The sequence below is a fragment of the Vitis riparia genome, chromosome 14, assembly GCF_004353265.1.
Source record: "Vitis riparia cultivar Riparia Gloire de Montpellier isolate 1030 chromosome 14, EGFV_Vit.rip_1.0, whole genome shotgun sequence".
Classification (NCBI taxonomy): domain Eukaryota; kingdom Viridiplantae; phylum Streptophyta; class Magnoliopsida; order Vitales; family Vitaceae; genus Vitis; species Vitis riparia.
The window spans coordinates 2,929,680-2,947,109 of record NC_048444.1 but is presented as its reverse complement, the minus strand read 5'-3'; the positions used below and the strand labels follow the sequence as shown (position 1 = coordinate 2,947,109).

The following is a 17,430-nucleotide window of genomic DNA, read 5'->3' as shown; positions in this document are numbered from 1 at the left end:
AACATCATACTTTTGCTTAGGAGAAAACATGAATCAAACAAGTGGATGCAGTGGATGGTCAGGATCAACACTTCTAGACGGATCCCAAATATTCAAATCAAAATCATCATGTTTTCCTTTCTACAACCCAATATGGAACAACTCCTTTTGATCCTTCCATCCTTAGGTGATCAAAGAATCCTTCCAATTGCTTTTCACTAAAGGTAGGATAAAAAACAAATGGGATTGTAACCAAAAGGGAAAAAGGAAATTCAACTTCCGATAACTACAGTCCATGTAATCTCAATTATAAAACTAAAAGCACTTAAGTAGTAAATTCTATCCATATGTGTAAAAGTTTTAAGGAATTTAGTAGTAATCTAAATTAAAAATCTTATATGATCTTAGTGAAGTCCAGCCATACATAAAGGGTATATTCTTTAAGCCCCAAAAAGGAAGGTCCCTCCTCACCCAATCCAGTGAAAAGGACAAATAAATAAATAAATAAATAAAAGTGAGAATAAAGTAAAGTAATTCCTCAGCAAACTTGGCTTTCTAAGGAGCTTTCTACATTGAGTAGTGGGAGTATTTTAAAAATATTGTACCATAAAAAATAATTTTAAAAGTATCATCATTTAAGATTTCAAATTTTTGGACTCGGTCAGGTCAATCGAGTTGATTTTAGGTGCCCAAATGAGATTAACTCAATCCAATCCGCAAAAATGAAAGTTGGTGAACAAATCCTAGGAGTCGAAACTGTCCAAAAATCTCTTTTTCACTCTTTTTGAAAAGAACATGTCTTTACAACAAAACTTTCTTTTTTGAATTTCATCTAATTTCTTCTTTTCTTGTAAAATAAAGTTAAGACATTTGTATTATATAAAAAAATAATTTTCTAATTTTTAAAGTTCTATTCATGATTTAAGTAGAGAATTTATTGATGAAACAATCAATCTGGATATTGAGCATGCCATAAGGTAATCAAAGGTTGTGACCAAAAGGGAAAAAGGAAATTCAACTTCCAATAACTAGAGTCCATGTAATCTCAATTATATTTTTGAGAATCAAGGTGAAATCATGTGTTTATAAAATTAAAAGCACTTAGTAGTAAATTCTATCCATATATAAAAGTTTTTAGGAATTTAATTAGTAGTACTTTAAATTAAAAATCTTATATGATCTTATTGAAGTCTAGCTATATATAAGGGTATATTCTTTAAGCCCCAAAAAGGAAGTCCCTCCTCACCCAATCCGGTTTGAAAAGGACAAAAAAATAAATAAAAAAATAAAAGAGAGAATAAAGTAAAGTACTTCCTTAGCAAACTTGGCTTTAGCTTTCTACATTGAGTAGTGGGATTTTTAAAAAGAATTGTACCATAAAAAATAATTTTAAAAGTATCATCATTTAATATTTTAGTTTTTTGGACTAGGTCGGGTCAACCTTAGAGTTATTTTGGGTGCCCAAATGGGATTAACTCAATCTAATACAACAAAATGAGAGTCGGTGAACAAATCCTAGTAGTCGAAACTGTCCAAAAATCTATTTTTCACTCTTTTCAAAAAGAACACGTCTTTATAATAAAGCTTTTTCTTAAATTTTATTTAATTTTTTATTTCCTTATAAAAGAAAGTTAAGGCATTTTTACTATAAAAAAAAAAATGATTTTCTAATTTTTATAGTTCTATTCATAATTTAAGTAGAAAATTTATCAATAAAACAATCAATTTAGATATTAGACATTTTAAAAAGTAATCAAAAGTCTTATTTCTTACATAGCTAAAACTTATGATAAAATCGAATGAAAAAAAGTGAACTCATCTTTGAAAAAATGAGCTTATAATAACTTTTGGGTAACAATTAGGATGGTTTATGGAAAATATGAATTCAATGTAAAAAAATAAATTAATTTTAAAAAGTTAAGTTAAATAAAAATAAATTCACTATAAAAATTTAAAGCTAACATATTTTGTATTTATTTTTAATAATAATTTTAAAAATAATATTTTCTTTTTTAAAAAATTCCGCTTCTAAGGCCTCTCAGCAGGTGTAATTTGGTAATTTGAGAAAGAAAAAAGAGGGGGAAATATTCTTATTCAAAGGGAGTGGGTTTCTAGGTGGGCCACGTCGATATAGGGTGAGTGGGCGCGTGGGACTTCTTCGAACCTTCAGCTAGAATCCAGCAGTAGGCAGTGGGCGGTGACTTGTCAGAGGTGTGAGCATTGGTAGCCACAACCACCGCCCTTTTGGGACTCATTTATTAATTAATTTTTCCTTAGCATTAAAAAAAAAAAAAAAAAAAGTAGAACGTGTGAGAGGTTGAGAGATGCCTTCCTTCATGCAAGAAATAAATGATGTAGACTGTCTATTGAAAATATGGTGGGAGAAGTTTTTGATCGCCAACTACTAAAACGGCCCAACTACCACATTTCCAAATCATCGTCCGCCACGTAGGTTCATGGAAGCAGCTTCTAGATCACTACGTACACGTGGAATAAAGAAGCTGCGTACACGTGCCGCTGTTATGATTATTGAATAGGGGGAAGGAAGGGGGGAGGAATGGGGATTGCGTGTGGGGTGGGTGGGGAGGAAGTCATAAAACGCTGGTGGGATCGTGTTATCCACTATTAATTATAGTACAAGATTAGGATATATGGACTTTTGTTTTGTGTCGGTGCGGAAACCTCTTGGGTGTTATGGAAGTCAAATGACGTATTCATTAATTCAGTGTTATCGGGAAGAAGCCATGCATTTGAAAGCCTTGATTCATGGTCATCGTGACATGTGGCTATTGCAGGGGATAACGACTAACGACCAACGACCATCCACCGATTAGGGCGCCACCTCCGCATTCACAAATTTTGAAGTTTTGAACACAACGTTCAAATGCCGCGGACACTTGTCGCCCCTTTTTATTATTATTTTTGTTTAATATCACTTTTGGATACTCGGTGAGCTACCTTGTACGAATCAATCTCATAGATCTTTTCTTACGTTTGAAGTTTGAATGATATCCAATTGATTTTTCTTATGCTTTGAACCATATCCACTGCAAACCACTACGAACTCCCCTAAAACAAAACTCCACTCCCATAATTCCTAAAACCGCACCGGGCTTTGAAGGGAGGGACGGAGGCAGAATTCAATCATTATCAGTCTTTTTTCATGACATCATATGATTGCAAGTCAATTTTAGACTCCATATATCTCTCAATAGATTCACATGCCACACAAGATAAGAAATCATCCAACCTTTCAATATCTATTTTGAAGTAATTATAATTAATAAAAATAAATAAATACTTTTTTTTCATCCATTATTGATTTATCATATAAATAAAATTTGTTGAGGAAGTAATTTTTTTATTCCTAATTACTTTTTTTTTTTTATAGACAAAGAGAAAAAATTAAATTAAAACACGCTCCCTATGTACATAGGCGGTATATAAAGAAAGTCAAACCCAAAACAACAAAGGAAGGAAAAAACATGAAAATGACAAAAATAACTTTATCCCTAATTACGTTATCAAGATTGAAGAGTTTAATAATTGTTTAATAAAAGTTTAATAGTCAATAAAAGATTGTTAATATCATCCTACAAGGACTAAGTGTCCTCTTGATTTATTTAATAAAAATACTATTATTTAAAATATTAAATCTTTCAATTAATGAATAAATACTTGCATTCAACACTGTTCCTAAGAGTTATTAAAATTTGATCAATTAGAACACATGTTTTAATTAGTAAAAACTTTCATCATTAAGCAATAGATTAATTAAAAAAACAGAATATATCTTCTTATTTCATTATTTAGTCTATCCAATAATTAATTCATACATTAATTATAAAGATAGCAATCGACTATAAACAAAATTTTAATTCTTGATTTAATTTAAAAACCATTTTTCATGAGGTAATATTATTAAATAAAAAAAGAAAATATCACTAATCAACCACAAAGTCTCATGAATTTTCTATCGACAATAGCCTTAATTATTAAATATTAATGGGTAACACAGATGATATCAATGTCAATTCATTTTTCAATCTGCTATATGAATACATATCAACCGTGACCTTCCTTCCTATGTCATTCTAGAAGACTTGCTATCACTTCAACATCCCATCTCACATGGGCTTCATGATTTAGGAGATATGAACTTATCAAGCTTTTTACTACGGTCTCCCATTTGCCCAACACATTTTTATGATCTCTTGTATTATTTGATATTTTGTTTCTAAAGATCTTGAATCCGGAGTCTTTCGGAGATAAGGCAGAGTGGTAAGTAATATCCAACTTGATGGGCGTGGTTTAACTAAACTTCTCGTCAATTTTGGGCACCTTAACCCGTTACCCGAAAAAGCTTAAAACGTTTGGACAGTAGAGTTTTATAACACTTCTTCGCATGCCTCTCGTCTAACCAAAACTTTGTAAGGACGGTCCATGTGAGAGCAGTAAGCAAAGCCCGCTCTCAGTGTAATCTCATATAGACCTGAGCTCAGCCCAGCACACACTGCATGCCTCCTTAGCCCATCCTAGTAACTAGTAAGGCATATTGCCTGGTGAGGTTTGGTCCTAACAGAAGCTGTAAACTACTGTCATATGACATTAGAAAATCTCCAATTAATATTGCACCCCAAGTACTCAATTGTCAGCTTAGAATAACCCCACACATTTTGAATGAAGGCGCAAAGAAAATGCAATAACCTGTTATTATATATTCCAAGGAAATGAGAAATATACACACCTGCGGTTTACATTACTGATTTCTTATTTTTCTTTTTCATCTCTCTTTACAGCTATCTCCCTCTTTATTTTGATTGACAGCTACATGATTTTTTTTAATATGGGTCAACAATAATGACTCTTTTAGCTCGTATTGAACTTATAATAGATATTTACTTTGCCACAGTTAGGATATACGTGTTTCTCCATGGAAAGCTCCCAGTGCAGACTGCGACACAAAACAAGAAAGCCACCAAATGAGCAGATAAAATTGTGATTATATGACACAATATAAGGGGAGAAGTAAAAGACTGATAGAAGTTTTAAAGTAAATTATAACTCCATAAAGTCTTCTTATTTCTTAATATTCAACTCAAATGTAATGTATTTGAGACCTTAATTGCCAGAAAATAAGTGGAACAAAGTCAGGGGAGATGAAACTTACCATATTAAGAAGCCGGAGAGCAGCAGGCCTAGTGAATTTCCTGGCAAAAAGGAAGCAGGGGGCCGGTTTCCCTTTGCTAGTGCACCATTCTCTTCGGTATTCAGTTTCATAATAGATATTATCAATGTCCTGCAAAATTCATGAAATCGCTCACAATCTATTTCTCGATTGGATCAATTAACTGTTCTCATCAGCTTTTTATTTATTTATTTATAACTCTCATGTTTAAACCAATTGCCGAGGAAAGGCAAGTAATACTGATTCCAAGTTTCTGGGTATCTTAGGCTCTTCTAGTTTTGGATGGGAGTGCTTCAATATGGGAAAGCAACTTTTCTATGTGATGCCATTTTCAAGAAGCAGGCTGGACACACCAGCATCATTGAACCCATATGTAATCAATTGAACAACTCAGCAATCTTACAATTTCATTGATGCACTGCCTCACCCATCAGCAAGAACACATGCCTTTTCCAGTACCACTTGCATTAGTTTCAGAACACAAAGTCATTGCTTCTGGATTACGGAATGGATGTGTAGTTATGATTGTAATGCTCCTCATTTTAAATGTTTGCATCAATTTCAATGATGCACTGCCTCACCCATCAGCAAGAACACATTCCTTTTCTGGTAACACTGGCATTAGTTTCAGAAAACAAAGTCATTGCTTCTGGATGACAGGATGGATGTGTAATATCATTGTGATGCTCCTCATTTTAAATGTTTGCATGATTGGAAACAGGAAAAGATATCTAACCAGGTATATGGCATCATCAAGACCAAACAAAACAAAGTCAATTTCCCCCTATTTTGGAGAACTATCAAATTGTCTATGCTCTAAGTATGGTCTTGCAAGAGGTCAGTAGTAGGGGAAGTTCCAGTAAAGACTCCATTCCAACAGCTTTCAGTATGTACTTAGCCAATACCAAATGCATCCTTAAAGAATGAACCCAAAGGGAAAGTGAAGAGCCAAAACAGAGAGTGGCTGAAAAGATGGTTTTCGAGCATAGAGCAGAAAAGTACCTTTATAGACTGGATAAGCATGGGAGTAGCATCTGAAAACTTGTAAGTAAGAGGATGCCATCCTTTCCGTTCACGGACTTTGGAGGATGAAAGATCCCATGAAGAATGAGTCAGTGATCTGCGAGTGATTTCCTCCTCAAAGCCTTCTTGCTGGATTTTGAAATGCAGAGGCTTAAGAAAGACCAATGAAACTAATAATATTGCTAGAAACAGACCAAAGAATTGATATAAACAACGTTTCTATCATAAAATGGAACCGTTATTTTTTTTGGATCAATTTTTATTTCCAATTGAATACCTTAAGAATGCCTTTTCTTTCATTACTTCTTTAACAACCAGAAAACCTTGAAGCAACTTGACTTAACTCGAGTGGCTGCATTTTAAGGTACAGATGCAACATATCTGCTTATTCCATGCTTAATAGTTACTCAAGGAGAATTGCAATAGAATTAGCAGCTGGTTCACCTACCACTAGTAATGACAATAAAGAAAATAACCTAGTAGAATTGTATTATGACCACTTTGACAGGCTTGCTATTACTATTACCAGAAATAATAATTTTATTTTTATGTGCACATTTAAAATTCAATACATTTTAAGAGCTGAAATATTAGCCTACACGAACAGTATATAGGAACCTGACACATTTTCAATGAAGCTGTTGCAGTGTATAAGTAAATCTAACACCCTATTCTGGCTTTAAACACCATGATACTGAACATGACAGGATTGGTACACCAAGAAAATTCCCCTTTGGGAGCAAAAGTAAAAGTAATATCTGCTAGTATTGTTACTGTCAATATTGTTTGGCTTTAGGAGCATCCAGGTTTGATTCCATGTAACAACCAAAAAAACTATGGGGTTTTGTCCTTAAAAGGCATTTCCATTTTATCATTTTCCAAAAAAATAAAAAATCCATTGCAGAGTTGAAAAAAAAATATTTAGCCAGTATAAGAAGGCCCCCCTTGCCTCCAAAGAAACAAAAGTTCTGGGCCTGAGGCATTGACGGTAGCAGTTCAAACTTCAAAGTTTAACACCAAGACACCCAACACGAAAGCATTACCAGAGGAACACTCAGAAAAGATCATGCAACAAGTAGTTGTGGAATATGTGGTAATCTACCCATTAAAACACGAAACCAAATTAACAAGGTTAGAGTTAAATTTAATAAAGGATTGGACACAGACCTACTGGAACAATAAAAAGAATCTAAAATGGGGCTCAAAATACTTGAATAAGAAAAAAAATAACTTACAGCAAGTAATGTCTGAACATAATGTTCATCTGGTATGCAATTATGCTCCTTGGATCCATCGGCAGGCTGCACATGTCCAAAATTTAGTTATACAAATTTAAAATTTTCATCCATGAAACCATTTCCAAATGACTATTTCATTCATGAATTCCAATTGTGATTTACTTCAAAAGTTGGACAATCTATACATAATAATAGTACAATCTGAGCAACAAGCTGAGATAGTACAATCTATATGTAACCACATTGTAATAATAGGTATGACTACGTTTTATCAGCAAAGCTGATGCAGTAATGTAGAAGTTGAAGAAAAAGAGTTCTTACGAGGGGATGATCCCGCCAAAATTCAGGTAGTGACTTCCTCTGCAAATTATTGAAAGTTGAAAGGGTAAGATGACAAAACATCACAGGCCAGGAAATTATAAAACATTAAGAGTACAAATATTATGAAAGAAAACCCAACAACTAAGTTGTTCTAAAACAATTGGAGTACTAAGACAAAGCTACCCTGTACTTCAGAGCACATATCTTCATGTTTCTTGATTTCCGTGCACCTAGTTTTCAAGCTTTTTATTCTTAATCTTAAAGAGTCAGATGAAAGTCCTAGAAGGGAAATTTCATGTCTAACAGTATTACAAAGACACACACAAAAAAATAAATAAATAAAAATAAAACCTTGGTATCAAGTTTGGAACTGAATTTGCAATTACCATTAATTGCAACACTTATAATAAAACATGGGTATAAGGATAATGCAGATAAACTCAGCCTAAGCAGCTGCCATGTTATTTATACTGCCCTTCCTATTGAAAAAGAAACTGCAATCTCCTTGCAATAGAACATCCGTATAGCAGTTTTATGATCACTTACCTTGCAATGCTGCTGAAACATAGGGAAGACAGTATCATCTTCCACTACAATCTGTGCATGCTTTCTGGTCAGAACAACCCACTGTGGGAACAAAGCAAAATATGGAGTTAAGACATACAGAATCTATGATAACATTGTGGGTGTTGTGACAAACATTAGGGAAGTAATGAAATCAACATATTGAACAACTACCTGAGATCCTTTCCTCCAGTTGTGAACAGGAATAACAGGATCCATTTTTGGATTGTAGCGGCCCTCTTTTGTATCTGCAAAACTGCTTCCAGCAGTAAATTGAAAATTGCTATTACTAAATCTCGTTGACCACCATAAAACATGTAAAGTTTCAACAATGCATGACACCTATTTCAAAATATTCTGATGGAAATTGGATAAACTATTTGAAGGTAAGAGTAGATACCTAGAAAAGCACAGAAAAAAGACTGCAATTTTTTATTTTTTTAAATGATCTGGGACTTGAAAGATTGGAAGGCTGTAAATGCAACTCAATCAAATTGGAGGGAAAATTTTATACAAAAAGACAAGAGAAAATTTCCAGAAATTGATCTGGTGATCATTGACATCAAACAAAGTCCATAACATAAGAGGTAGGAGAGCAACCTTGCAATTCTCCTCAGTTTGTTTTATTAAGCATCGATCCAAAGAAAAGTGATATTTCTAACAAAATGAATTTGATGTTGAGTTGATTTTGGTCACTTTTGGTTTCATAAATAAGAAATTAATGTACCAAAAGATAACTATCTTTCACTTATTAGATACTATTCTAGAATTTATTCAACAAACCTAACCACCAATATGGTGCCCAAGAAGACAAAAGTAACAAGTGGAAATCCCACAGTGACTAATAGAATGCTCTGACATTGATCACCTTTATAGATGCTTTGGAAAATGAAACCTCTATTCCCAAGATGACATGGCAATTGCTCCCTTCTAAAGAATAGATGAAGAGATATGCTTTAGGAGTTGAGAGGGAGCAAAATCAGTTTCAGATTGGAATTTTCAACATGAGACTGGACCAAAATTTGCATGTAAAACATAGCCAAGACAAGCCAAGGATGCTGTAGGTGAATTGTTTCCTCAGTTTTACTCTGAATAGTCCAAGTTGAAGTTGCTACTGGGGCAAGGGAACATCCAAAAACAACATGGTTGAGATTGTAACTTCTTGAGAAAAGTAGAAGATATGGCTCTGAGGATACATGTAGCCCACCCAAAATACTTGGAATTTCTTCTTCTTCTTCTTCTTCTTCTTCTTCTTCTTTTTAATTATAATTTGCTTGAGTTATATACATGACAATATGTCAAGCCATATAGAGCTTTTAACTTGATTGCATAATTTACAATTTCTTGGCCCTTTAATAATACCAGAGAAGGACTAATCTGATCAATGACCAAGAAAGATATATATTCATTCAAAGGATAAACATGTTGATCAACCCACTCACCTGTCTACAAAGCTAGTTGATGTTGACATGATATAGTCATAGATGTAGCTAAAGTTGTACAGAGGTATACAGCTGAGAAGCGATCAATAGATGAAAAACCATTAGATAATAGGATTAAGCAATGTAGAAACTCTATTGTGCTGTTAATACCATGAACTGAACGAGCATCCCTTGACGAATGAAATATAATATCAAAATCAAACTAGGTTTTTCCTTTATCACAATTCCCTCATTAAAGTACAGAAAAACATGCATGAATAGAAATTAAGCAAAGCTTCATGAGATAAAACCTCACCTGTCAGAGAGGAAAACGAATCTTTCATTTAAAGGATCCAAAAGAGCACTCCTAAGCAGAATACGTTCTGCCTGGATCATGCTTGCTTCTCCCCAATCTACCTGGAATAGAAGCATATGTGCAAAATACTATCAAGCCAACAAAAGTCCACCAAGTAAAAAAAATTAAATGTTGGTCCTAATTTTTTTAAAACAATCAAGTCAACATGCAAACTTGTATTTAATAGATCAAGTTCATAAAAGTCAAAGTTTAAAACAACTTGGATAATAAATTAAAAATCTGATGGAACTATGCAAATCGAGCACTCTGTTAGAACCATAGAAAAACATGTAAGATGTCGGGATGAACTAATGATCAAATGGTCGTGCTAAAGAAGACAAATTTGCCAAAATCAAATGATAGAAAACCAGTTTATGAATTTTTATTTCATGTGGGGGCAGGTCTGTTGGGTTTTGGTTGACCAGGAGTGTTTCTATACTACATTCAATTTTTTTAATCCAAATCTCAGTTTATTATGTCCCTTGGAGCATGGTTTAAATCATGTCATCTACAACAGTCACCAAGCCATCAAATGGTGTAAAGCCACTCTCACAGTCTCAGTATGATGTTTTAAGCAACCATGCTAAGGCAATTCAAGCAAAAGGCAACTAAAATGTCAGTTTTAAAATGCAAGTTTTGATAAGAACTATACCTTCATTTTATAAGATAAATCATACAGGATAAAAAATTAGTCAACTTTTGTCTCCTAATGAAGCATATCAACCTCTAAGCTTGAAACTTGCTTGTCAGCTTAAACTGTAAAAGAATTCAGAACCTTTTTCAGCTGATTAAACATGAGAGTTACAGGGAAGGTCATTTTATAATATAAGTGACATAAAAATCACCAATCCCCTAATGTACTATTTCAACCTCTAACCTAGCAGCTTGTTGTTTGACTTGCAGTATAAACTAGAAAAAAAATTCAGACCCCTTTTGGACTGTTCAGATCTCAGGTAACACAATGGGTGTGGCTCCATGCATGCACATGGAAAAAAAGGGAGGTCTCAGTTTCAAAATTTCAACTTTTGCATATGAGAAATGTAGAATGCCTCTGGCATTGAGGAGTGAAAGTACTTTCAGGATCTTGTAGTAACCTTTTTTCTACCCAAAAAGAAATGTTTTATGTTAATTACCTAATTGGACACAGCAAAACATGTAAACATCTTCAGCAAAGCAGTTTTACATGCATTTCAAATATAAATAACAAATCAAAAATGAGCATTGCTTTGACAAAAAACTGCATCTAGATTTCAAAGTAACTGCCTTGTATTTTCAATTCAGATCCCAGAGGAAGAGCAACCTGTATGCTATCATTAAGTTGCCGATTCAAAAAATAGACTGATCTTGTTGTAGCTTTGTTGAGTAGAAACCCAGGCCTAGAGTGAACAAAAATTGAAAATTTATTCTCCTTCTCTTCCTGCAAAACAACAGAAATGCTTCTTCAATGCAAATGTAAAAGTTCTACAATGTACAAACAGTTGGACTTGAATATCATGAACCATGAAAATTGTTGTATGTAGTGCTCATACTCAGAATAGCAGGACAGAATCACTTCTTTCTTTGACACTGGACCACATACATTCCCAAAAGCCTAAGCTAATGGGAGATAGAGGTAGCTCCACATATAAGGCCCAATCAAGATTGGTACTCAGCCGATGTGTGACATTGGACTTTAGTCCATCCTATGTCATTATTATCATCGAGGAATGTGTTAACTACACAGACATGAGGTTGTTCCACCTTTTCCACACAACCAGGAAGGCCAATCTGTCAACCTACCTTTTCAGGGAAGTGGCATAAAAATGTTCTCATGAGATCAAACAGTAGAGGATTTTAAAGCTGAAGCTGTTATCTCCTTAAAGATGAGAGTCTTCATGAAAGATAAAACTCCTAAGCTTGCAGTGAATAGTGCAGGATGCCAACTGAATTAGAGCTCAGTGATATTCTCCCTTTTGTATGAAGTAATAGAATCTCATTGAGTAATTAAAAAAAGAAGAAGAAGAAAGAATTCCTCCTCACCTTTAAATCTCAATATATAGTACATACACACACACATAATCAACACTGTTGGATGTGAAACCCATCATCAATGAATGTTAGATTTGATAACCCATCATCGATGAGCAACACCTACTGTTTCCTCCCTCTCAAAAATGAAGAAGCATGAAAATGAAATGAGGTATGGTGAATATATATGTGAATTGCTTGTGCTTGATACCAATTGGTGATACATTGCATTTGGGCCATCAAATTTGAATAATTGTCACTGATTGGGAATTACTGCATGATTTGGCACAAATCTTATCACAAAATTTAATCGTTTCAAATTTATTTTCTAGTAATACCACGCAGAGTCACTACTTCAACCAAAAAAAGAGCCACCGTTGCAAATGGACAAAAAGTGGTTAATAACAAAAGCACAATGTGACAGACGCTAACAAACCAATCTAGCCATTAGGCAGCTAAGCAGTTTACAAACGAAAAATAAAAATAAACACAAATAATATCCGCTATCAAATCTGTAGTTTGTATACAGATTTCTAATAAGGCCAGTATAATGTATTATATTTCTCAGATGCAAAACTAAAATTTAATAACTACAAGATATTAAAAGGAAAATATGTAGAACTAACAATTTCCAACAAACAATAAGGATTAAAAAATTGTTATAAATTAAAAAAAAAAAAAAGAAAAAAAAAAACGTACCCGAAAAAATGCATCCCAGACCACGTCCAGAGGAAGCCGATTCCGAGCTATAAAGAGAAATGCAATTTTCGGCCTTTGCAGAAACGGAGAAGGCATGGACGCAAACATCATTATTCGACTGTATTGTGTTTGCAGCAACACTAAGCTTCCAAAACAAAATCCTAGCAGAAGCATAGCAAAGAGGTTCCTCTTCCATTTGTATTGAGATTTCTGCTTCCGCTTCATTTAATACCAACTTCAGTTAAAGTTTGCAACCATTTCCTCCCAACTAACACGAAGACAGATGCAACGGAAACTTAGGGTTCTTGTTCACCCATCTGTGTCCAAAATAATTCCAAAATTGCACCAGTATTGATTATAAAAGCTTCAACTCCACCGGAAGCATAAAAACAAAACAAATCACAGAAAGCGTCAAGCTTCCTGTCTTGACCTTCTCGCCACCGACATTCACTCCATCAAACTCTCCCTAAAACTCTCTGTCTCCCTCTCCAATTCCTTTCTCTATCTCTCCCACACCAAGATGTAGCTGAAGCCGCAATTCATTGATGACGCTGACGCCGCGATTCATCCATGAAGTTGAAATTCAAATTCATCGATTCTCGCTCACAAACGAAGCAGATCCACTGAATGTGGAAACTAGCATCCAAATCATCAATCATAAGCCATTGAAATTTCCGCGGATTCGAATAGAAATCGCATGAAAACCGAGAAAAGACAGCGGCAGAGAAAACCGAGAATCTCGTGACGGAATGAGGAGGAATTCAAGCTAGGCCCGTTCGAGAGTCCCGTGGATTTCAATCGAATCTCGTGAGAGAAGACCGAAGGAAGACAGTGAAAGTCGGTTGGCTTGGGGAGTGAGCCACCGTTGGGTGCCGTAAAGTCGTAGGTGGAGGTGAGTTGCGTGAGTTGCAGGAGATCACTCCCTCTTTTAATTTTAATGATTGGAGGAATGGAGATGCCTTAATTTCACCCCTTCTCAATACCTCAAATTACTAAGTTTGCCATTCCTTTATCTTTTCCAAATTAAATGGACTTCATTCATCAGTTCAGTTGCTTCTAACATGACTCCTAAGTCCTAAAGAAGCTCACAATAACTCTTTTTCGTACCCAAAAAAATCAATCACCCAAGCCCGGGTGGAAAAGCAAATTCCAAAATCTTTGCATTTAGTAGCCTATTTTATTACATTTCTAAATTCAGTTTGCATTTAGTAGCCTATTTTATTACATTTCTAAATTCAGTTACTTTGAATGAAAGGGCATTATTTATTAATGAGAATTAATATTGGTCCCACCAAACTTCCCTTACGTGGCATCCATTCAAACAAGTTATATATAAATACCTTTTCCCCTAAACCACCTTCTCTTCCACTTTTGCTCTTTTCTTTTTTTAAAAAAAAAAATCTAATTTTGATTTTTTTAATTAAAAAAATCAAAACTCATACCCCATTGCTTCTACTTATCCATTAATTTTTTCCTACAAAATTAAAATCCTAAAGGAGAAAAAATGGTTTTGGCTCTACTTCATTTTTAATTTTTTTCCTTCTCCTCCCTTCTTAAGTGAGAAAATGATAGACCAAGAAAGAAAAATACACTAAAAATATATTTGACATTGATTTTACGAAATACTTTTAGTATTTTTAATATTAAAAAAATAACAATTTTCAAGTATTAGAAATATTATAAATATCGTTCACAATCAGTATTAAATGAATTCTAAGATTCTGTTTGATATTAATTTTAGAAAGTGTTTTTAAATTTTTTAATTTTTTATCTTTCAAGTATTAGAAAGTCTAAAAAACGTTTTTTAAAATCGCTGTCAAACACACTCTAATTTTGTCATTTTGCTATTTTTTCCTTCGACCAAAAACATGAGAAAATAACATTGCCCTAATCATTACTAAGATAATCCAATAATAAAAGCTTCTTCCTATAAAAAAGAATGTTGAATTCATGGAACTGCCTTATAGAGGGAGGCCATGGTTTTTACAAATCAGGGTTTATTTAGGCATGCAGTGCATTAATGTTGTGAGTTTACACACTAAATTGCTTCATTTGGGGGCTCCAAATTCAACAAAATGAGTAAGGGTAGTAACGCCTAATGTTATTTATTTTTGTTGGTTTTTCATTTCCATTTGGTTGTTGGGGGATTGTTGTGTTGGAGTGGTGTGGGATTAAAGTAATAATAGTCAATAAATGATGATGGCTGTTGTTGAGAGGTACATAACAACAGCCTGCCTCATTTCCTAGCGTGAAGCCTTGATTAGAAGCATACTCATTTAGGTAGTTGTGGAATTTTCAAGTGGAAGAATGCAGCCACCAACTAGGGTAGTCAGCTAAGGAACCCCAATGGGTCCATCATATATAACAATTCTGTCAACGTCTTGTTGGTGAATGCTTCCCCCACTCCAATTTAACGGACGCATAATATAATGCATGATACTACAATACATTTTAAGGGATAGTGAATGTTGTTGTGTAGGATGTTGTTATGTGATCGAGTGTGTTTGGTAATAATTTTTGAAAATATTTTTAAAAAATTTATTTTTTAAGTATTATAAAGAATAGAAACACATTTTAAAATCATTGTCAAACGTACTCTTAGTATTATTATAATATTTTTAGTCTCTTATATTTTTGTTAGTACAGATTTCTCAAATTTTACGGGCTAGTTTAGGTAAAGGTGTTTGGAACTTTTAGCGTGAAATTGATTACTTTTATTCCTTTAACATTCTCTTTTAACATAAGAAATGTGATAAATAAAAACAATGCAAAGAGCATAAAGATTTTTACGTGAAATATCACCCACATAATCTCTTGTAAACTATGCAGATGAAAAAACCATAAAATAAGAAATATTTAATCATAAATCCATTATTCAAAAGAATATTAGAGGATACAAATACCTAATAGATTCAAACTCAAATTTCCCTAACAAAATCAATTAAAATACAGAAATAAAAATATTTGCGGATATTGAGATCCTTGCACGAGCGCTTGAGTGCCCTTATGAGCAGTTGAGCGCTCTCCAACATTTGAGTGCTCTCCTCAACACTTTAAAACATTTTTATCTCGGATTAAAAACATTTAAAAAAAAAAACTCTGATACCAATTGAAAATTTATAGGTTTAGTTTAGGTAACACCTAAAGGGGAATATGTGTTTGAAACTTTTTAGTCTAAAATTGATTATTTTTATTCCCTTTAACATTCTCTTTGATGTAGGAAATATAATAAATAAAAACAATACAAATGACACACAATTTTTACATGGAAAATCACTCGCATAGTCTCTCAAAAGCTATGTGGATATAAAAACTATAGGATCATAGACTTCTAATCAACAAAAGATCAGTACACGAGTTTATTCAACGAATATGTTCATTAAATCTTACTCCCCAACACCTACACTAAACTTCATATCCGTGACATAATACCACACATGCGTTCAATGAATCTTACCTTAGCACTTGAGGGGGTTGAGGGGATGAAGATCTCCTTCTTAACTCGACGAATGCAATGATAAATGTTTTTGAATGTTTCAAAAATAGGAAGATAAATTAGGTATTTTTTTTCTCATTATTTGCTCTAGAAGCTCAAAACACTTTTACCATCGTATTTATAAAATACAAATATATAGGGGCTCAAATATCGGATTTTCAAAATAAAATCAATTAAAATATAGAAATAAAAATATTCGCAAATATTGAAATCTCTACGCAAGTGCTTGAGCACCCTTAGGAGTGGAGTTTAAAAACATATGGTCCACGCTATACCTTAATAATATCCAATTTGCCTTTCTTAGACCTTTCTAAACTTCCCGTGTTATTCTAGTTGATTACAAAACAATCTTAAATCTTCAATTAAGAGCAAGAAAATCTAGAAAAATCCTAACCCATAATGTTTAAAACAAAATTGTCCACATTAAAATACATAACGTAGTATACCAACATTTTCATTAGAATTTTTTTTTTTTAAATTACTATTTATTTGAAATTTTCTTTTGTTTTATATTTCAAATATTAGAAAATAGAAGTAATTTCTATTTCTTAAGGGTTTATATAGGTAATTAATTGTATCAGCTTTGAGTTCTATTACTTTCTATTATTAATTAAATTAGTTTTTGAGTTTCAAATTATTTTTAAAAATTAATAAACTTTATTTATGAAGTACCAAATGATTTAAAATCTATTTATCTAATAAAAATTTAGAAAAGTCAAAGAAAATTTAATAAGCACCTATAATTGTTTTTAAAAAGCCACATTTCCATATTTTTGGTATCAATACTAAATGGGTGAGAGAGAATGACAAAAAAATATTATATTCTACCTTATTTTTTTTATTGTATCAATACTAAACTTTTCTCTATTTTTCTTTATTTATGAAAACTATTTTCAAAGAACAACCATCAAACACTAATATAAAGTTTTAAAAAGAGTTTTCTTTTTTTTTTAAAAAAAAACTAAAATACTATTTTTTATTTATCTTATATGTGTAAAGCAAGAATTTGACTATGTTACAAAAAAAATGCCATTAATAGTACGAAATTGTTCAAGATGTATAAAATAGAATTTAATAAGAAAATAATGATCAAAGTGAAAAAAATGATTATCATTTATTAATAACTCACATTGTTTATA

General features: G+C 33.0%; 1 protein-coding gene across 1 annotated transcript; it reads right to left on the bottom strand.

Moving 5' to 3' along the window:
* Window positions 1–4,660: 4,660 nt before the first annotated feature.
* Window positions 4,661–13,693, bottom strand: LOC117929903 (glycosyltransferase BC10). Its single transcript, XM_034850347.1, has 11 exons — window positions 12,796–13,693; window positions 11,390–11,506; window positions 10,051–10,151; window positions 9,756–9,827; window positions 8,488–8,569; window positions 8,296–8,376; window positions 7,750–7,788; window positions 7,426–7,491; window positions 6,170–6,319; window positions 5,150–5,278; window positions 4,661–4,933 (listed from the first exon to the last, which is right to left on the bottom strand). Exons 1-11 carry the CDS (start codon window positions 13,018–13,020, stop codon window positions 4,892–4,894), a joined length of 1,104 nt encoding a protein of 367 aa, XP_034706238.1. The 5' UTR covers window positions 13,021–13,693; the 3' UTR covers window positions 4,661–4,891.
* Window positions 13,694–17,430: the final 3,737 nt, after the last annotated feature.

Bases quoted from the DNA above. Each gene is read 5' to 3' on its own strand.
- LOC117929903 (XM_034850347.1), bottom strand. From the start codon at position 13,020: ATGAAGCGGAAGCAGAAATCTCAATACAAATGGAAGAGGAACCTCTTT. The intron at 8,570-9,755 runs GTGAGTGGGTTG...TGCTGGAAGCAG, and splicing joins TCAACTAGCTTTGTAGACAG to TTTTGCAGATACAAAAGAGG. The intron at 7,789-8,295 runs GTAAGTGATCAT...AATAATTTGCAG, and splicing joins TGTTTCAGCAGCATTGCAAG to AGGAAGTCACTACCTGAATT.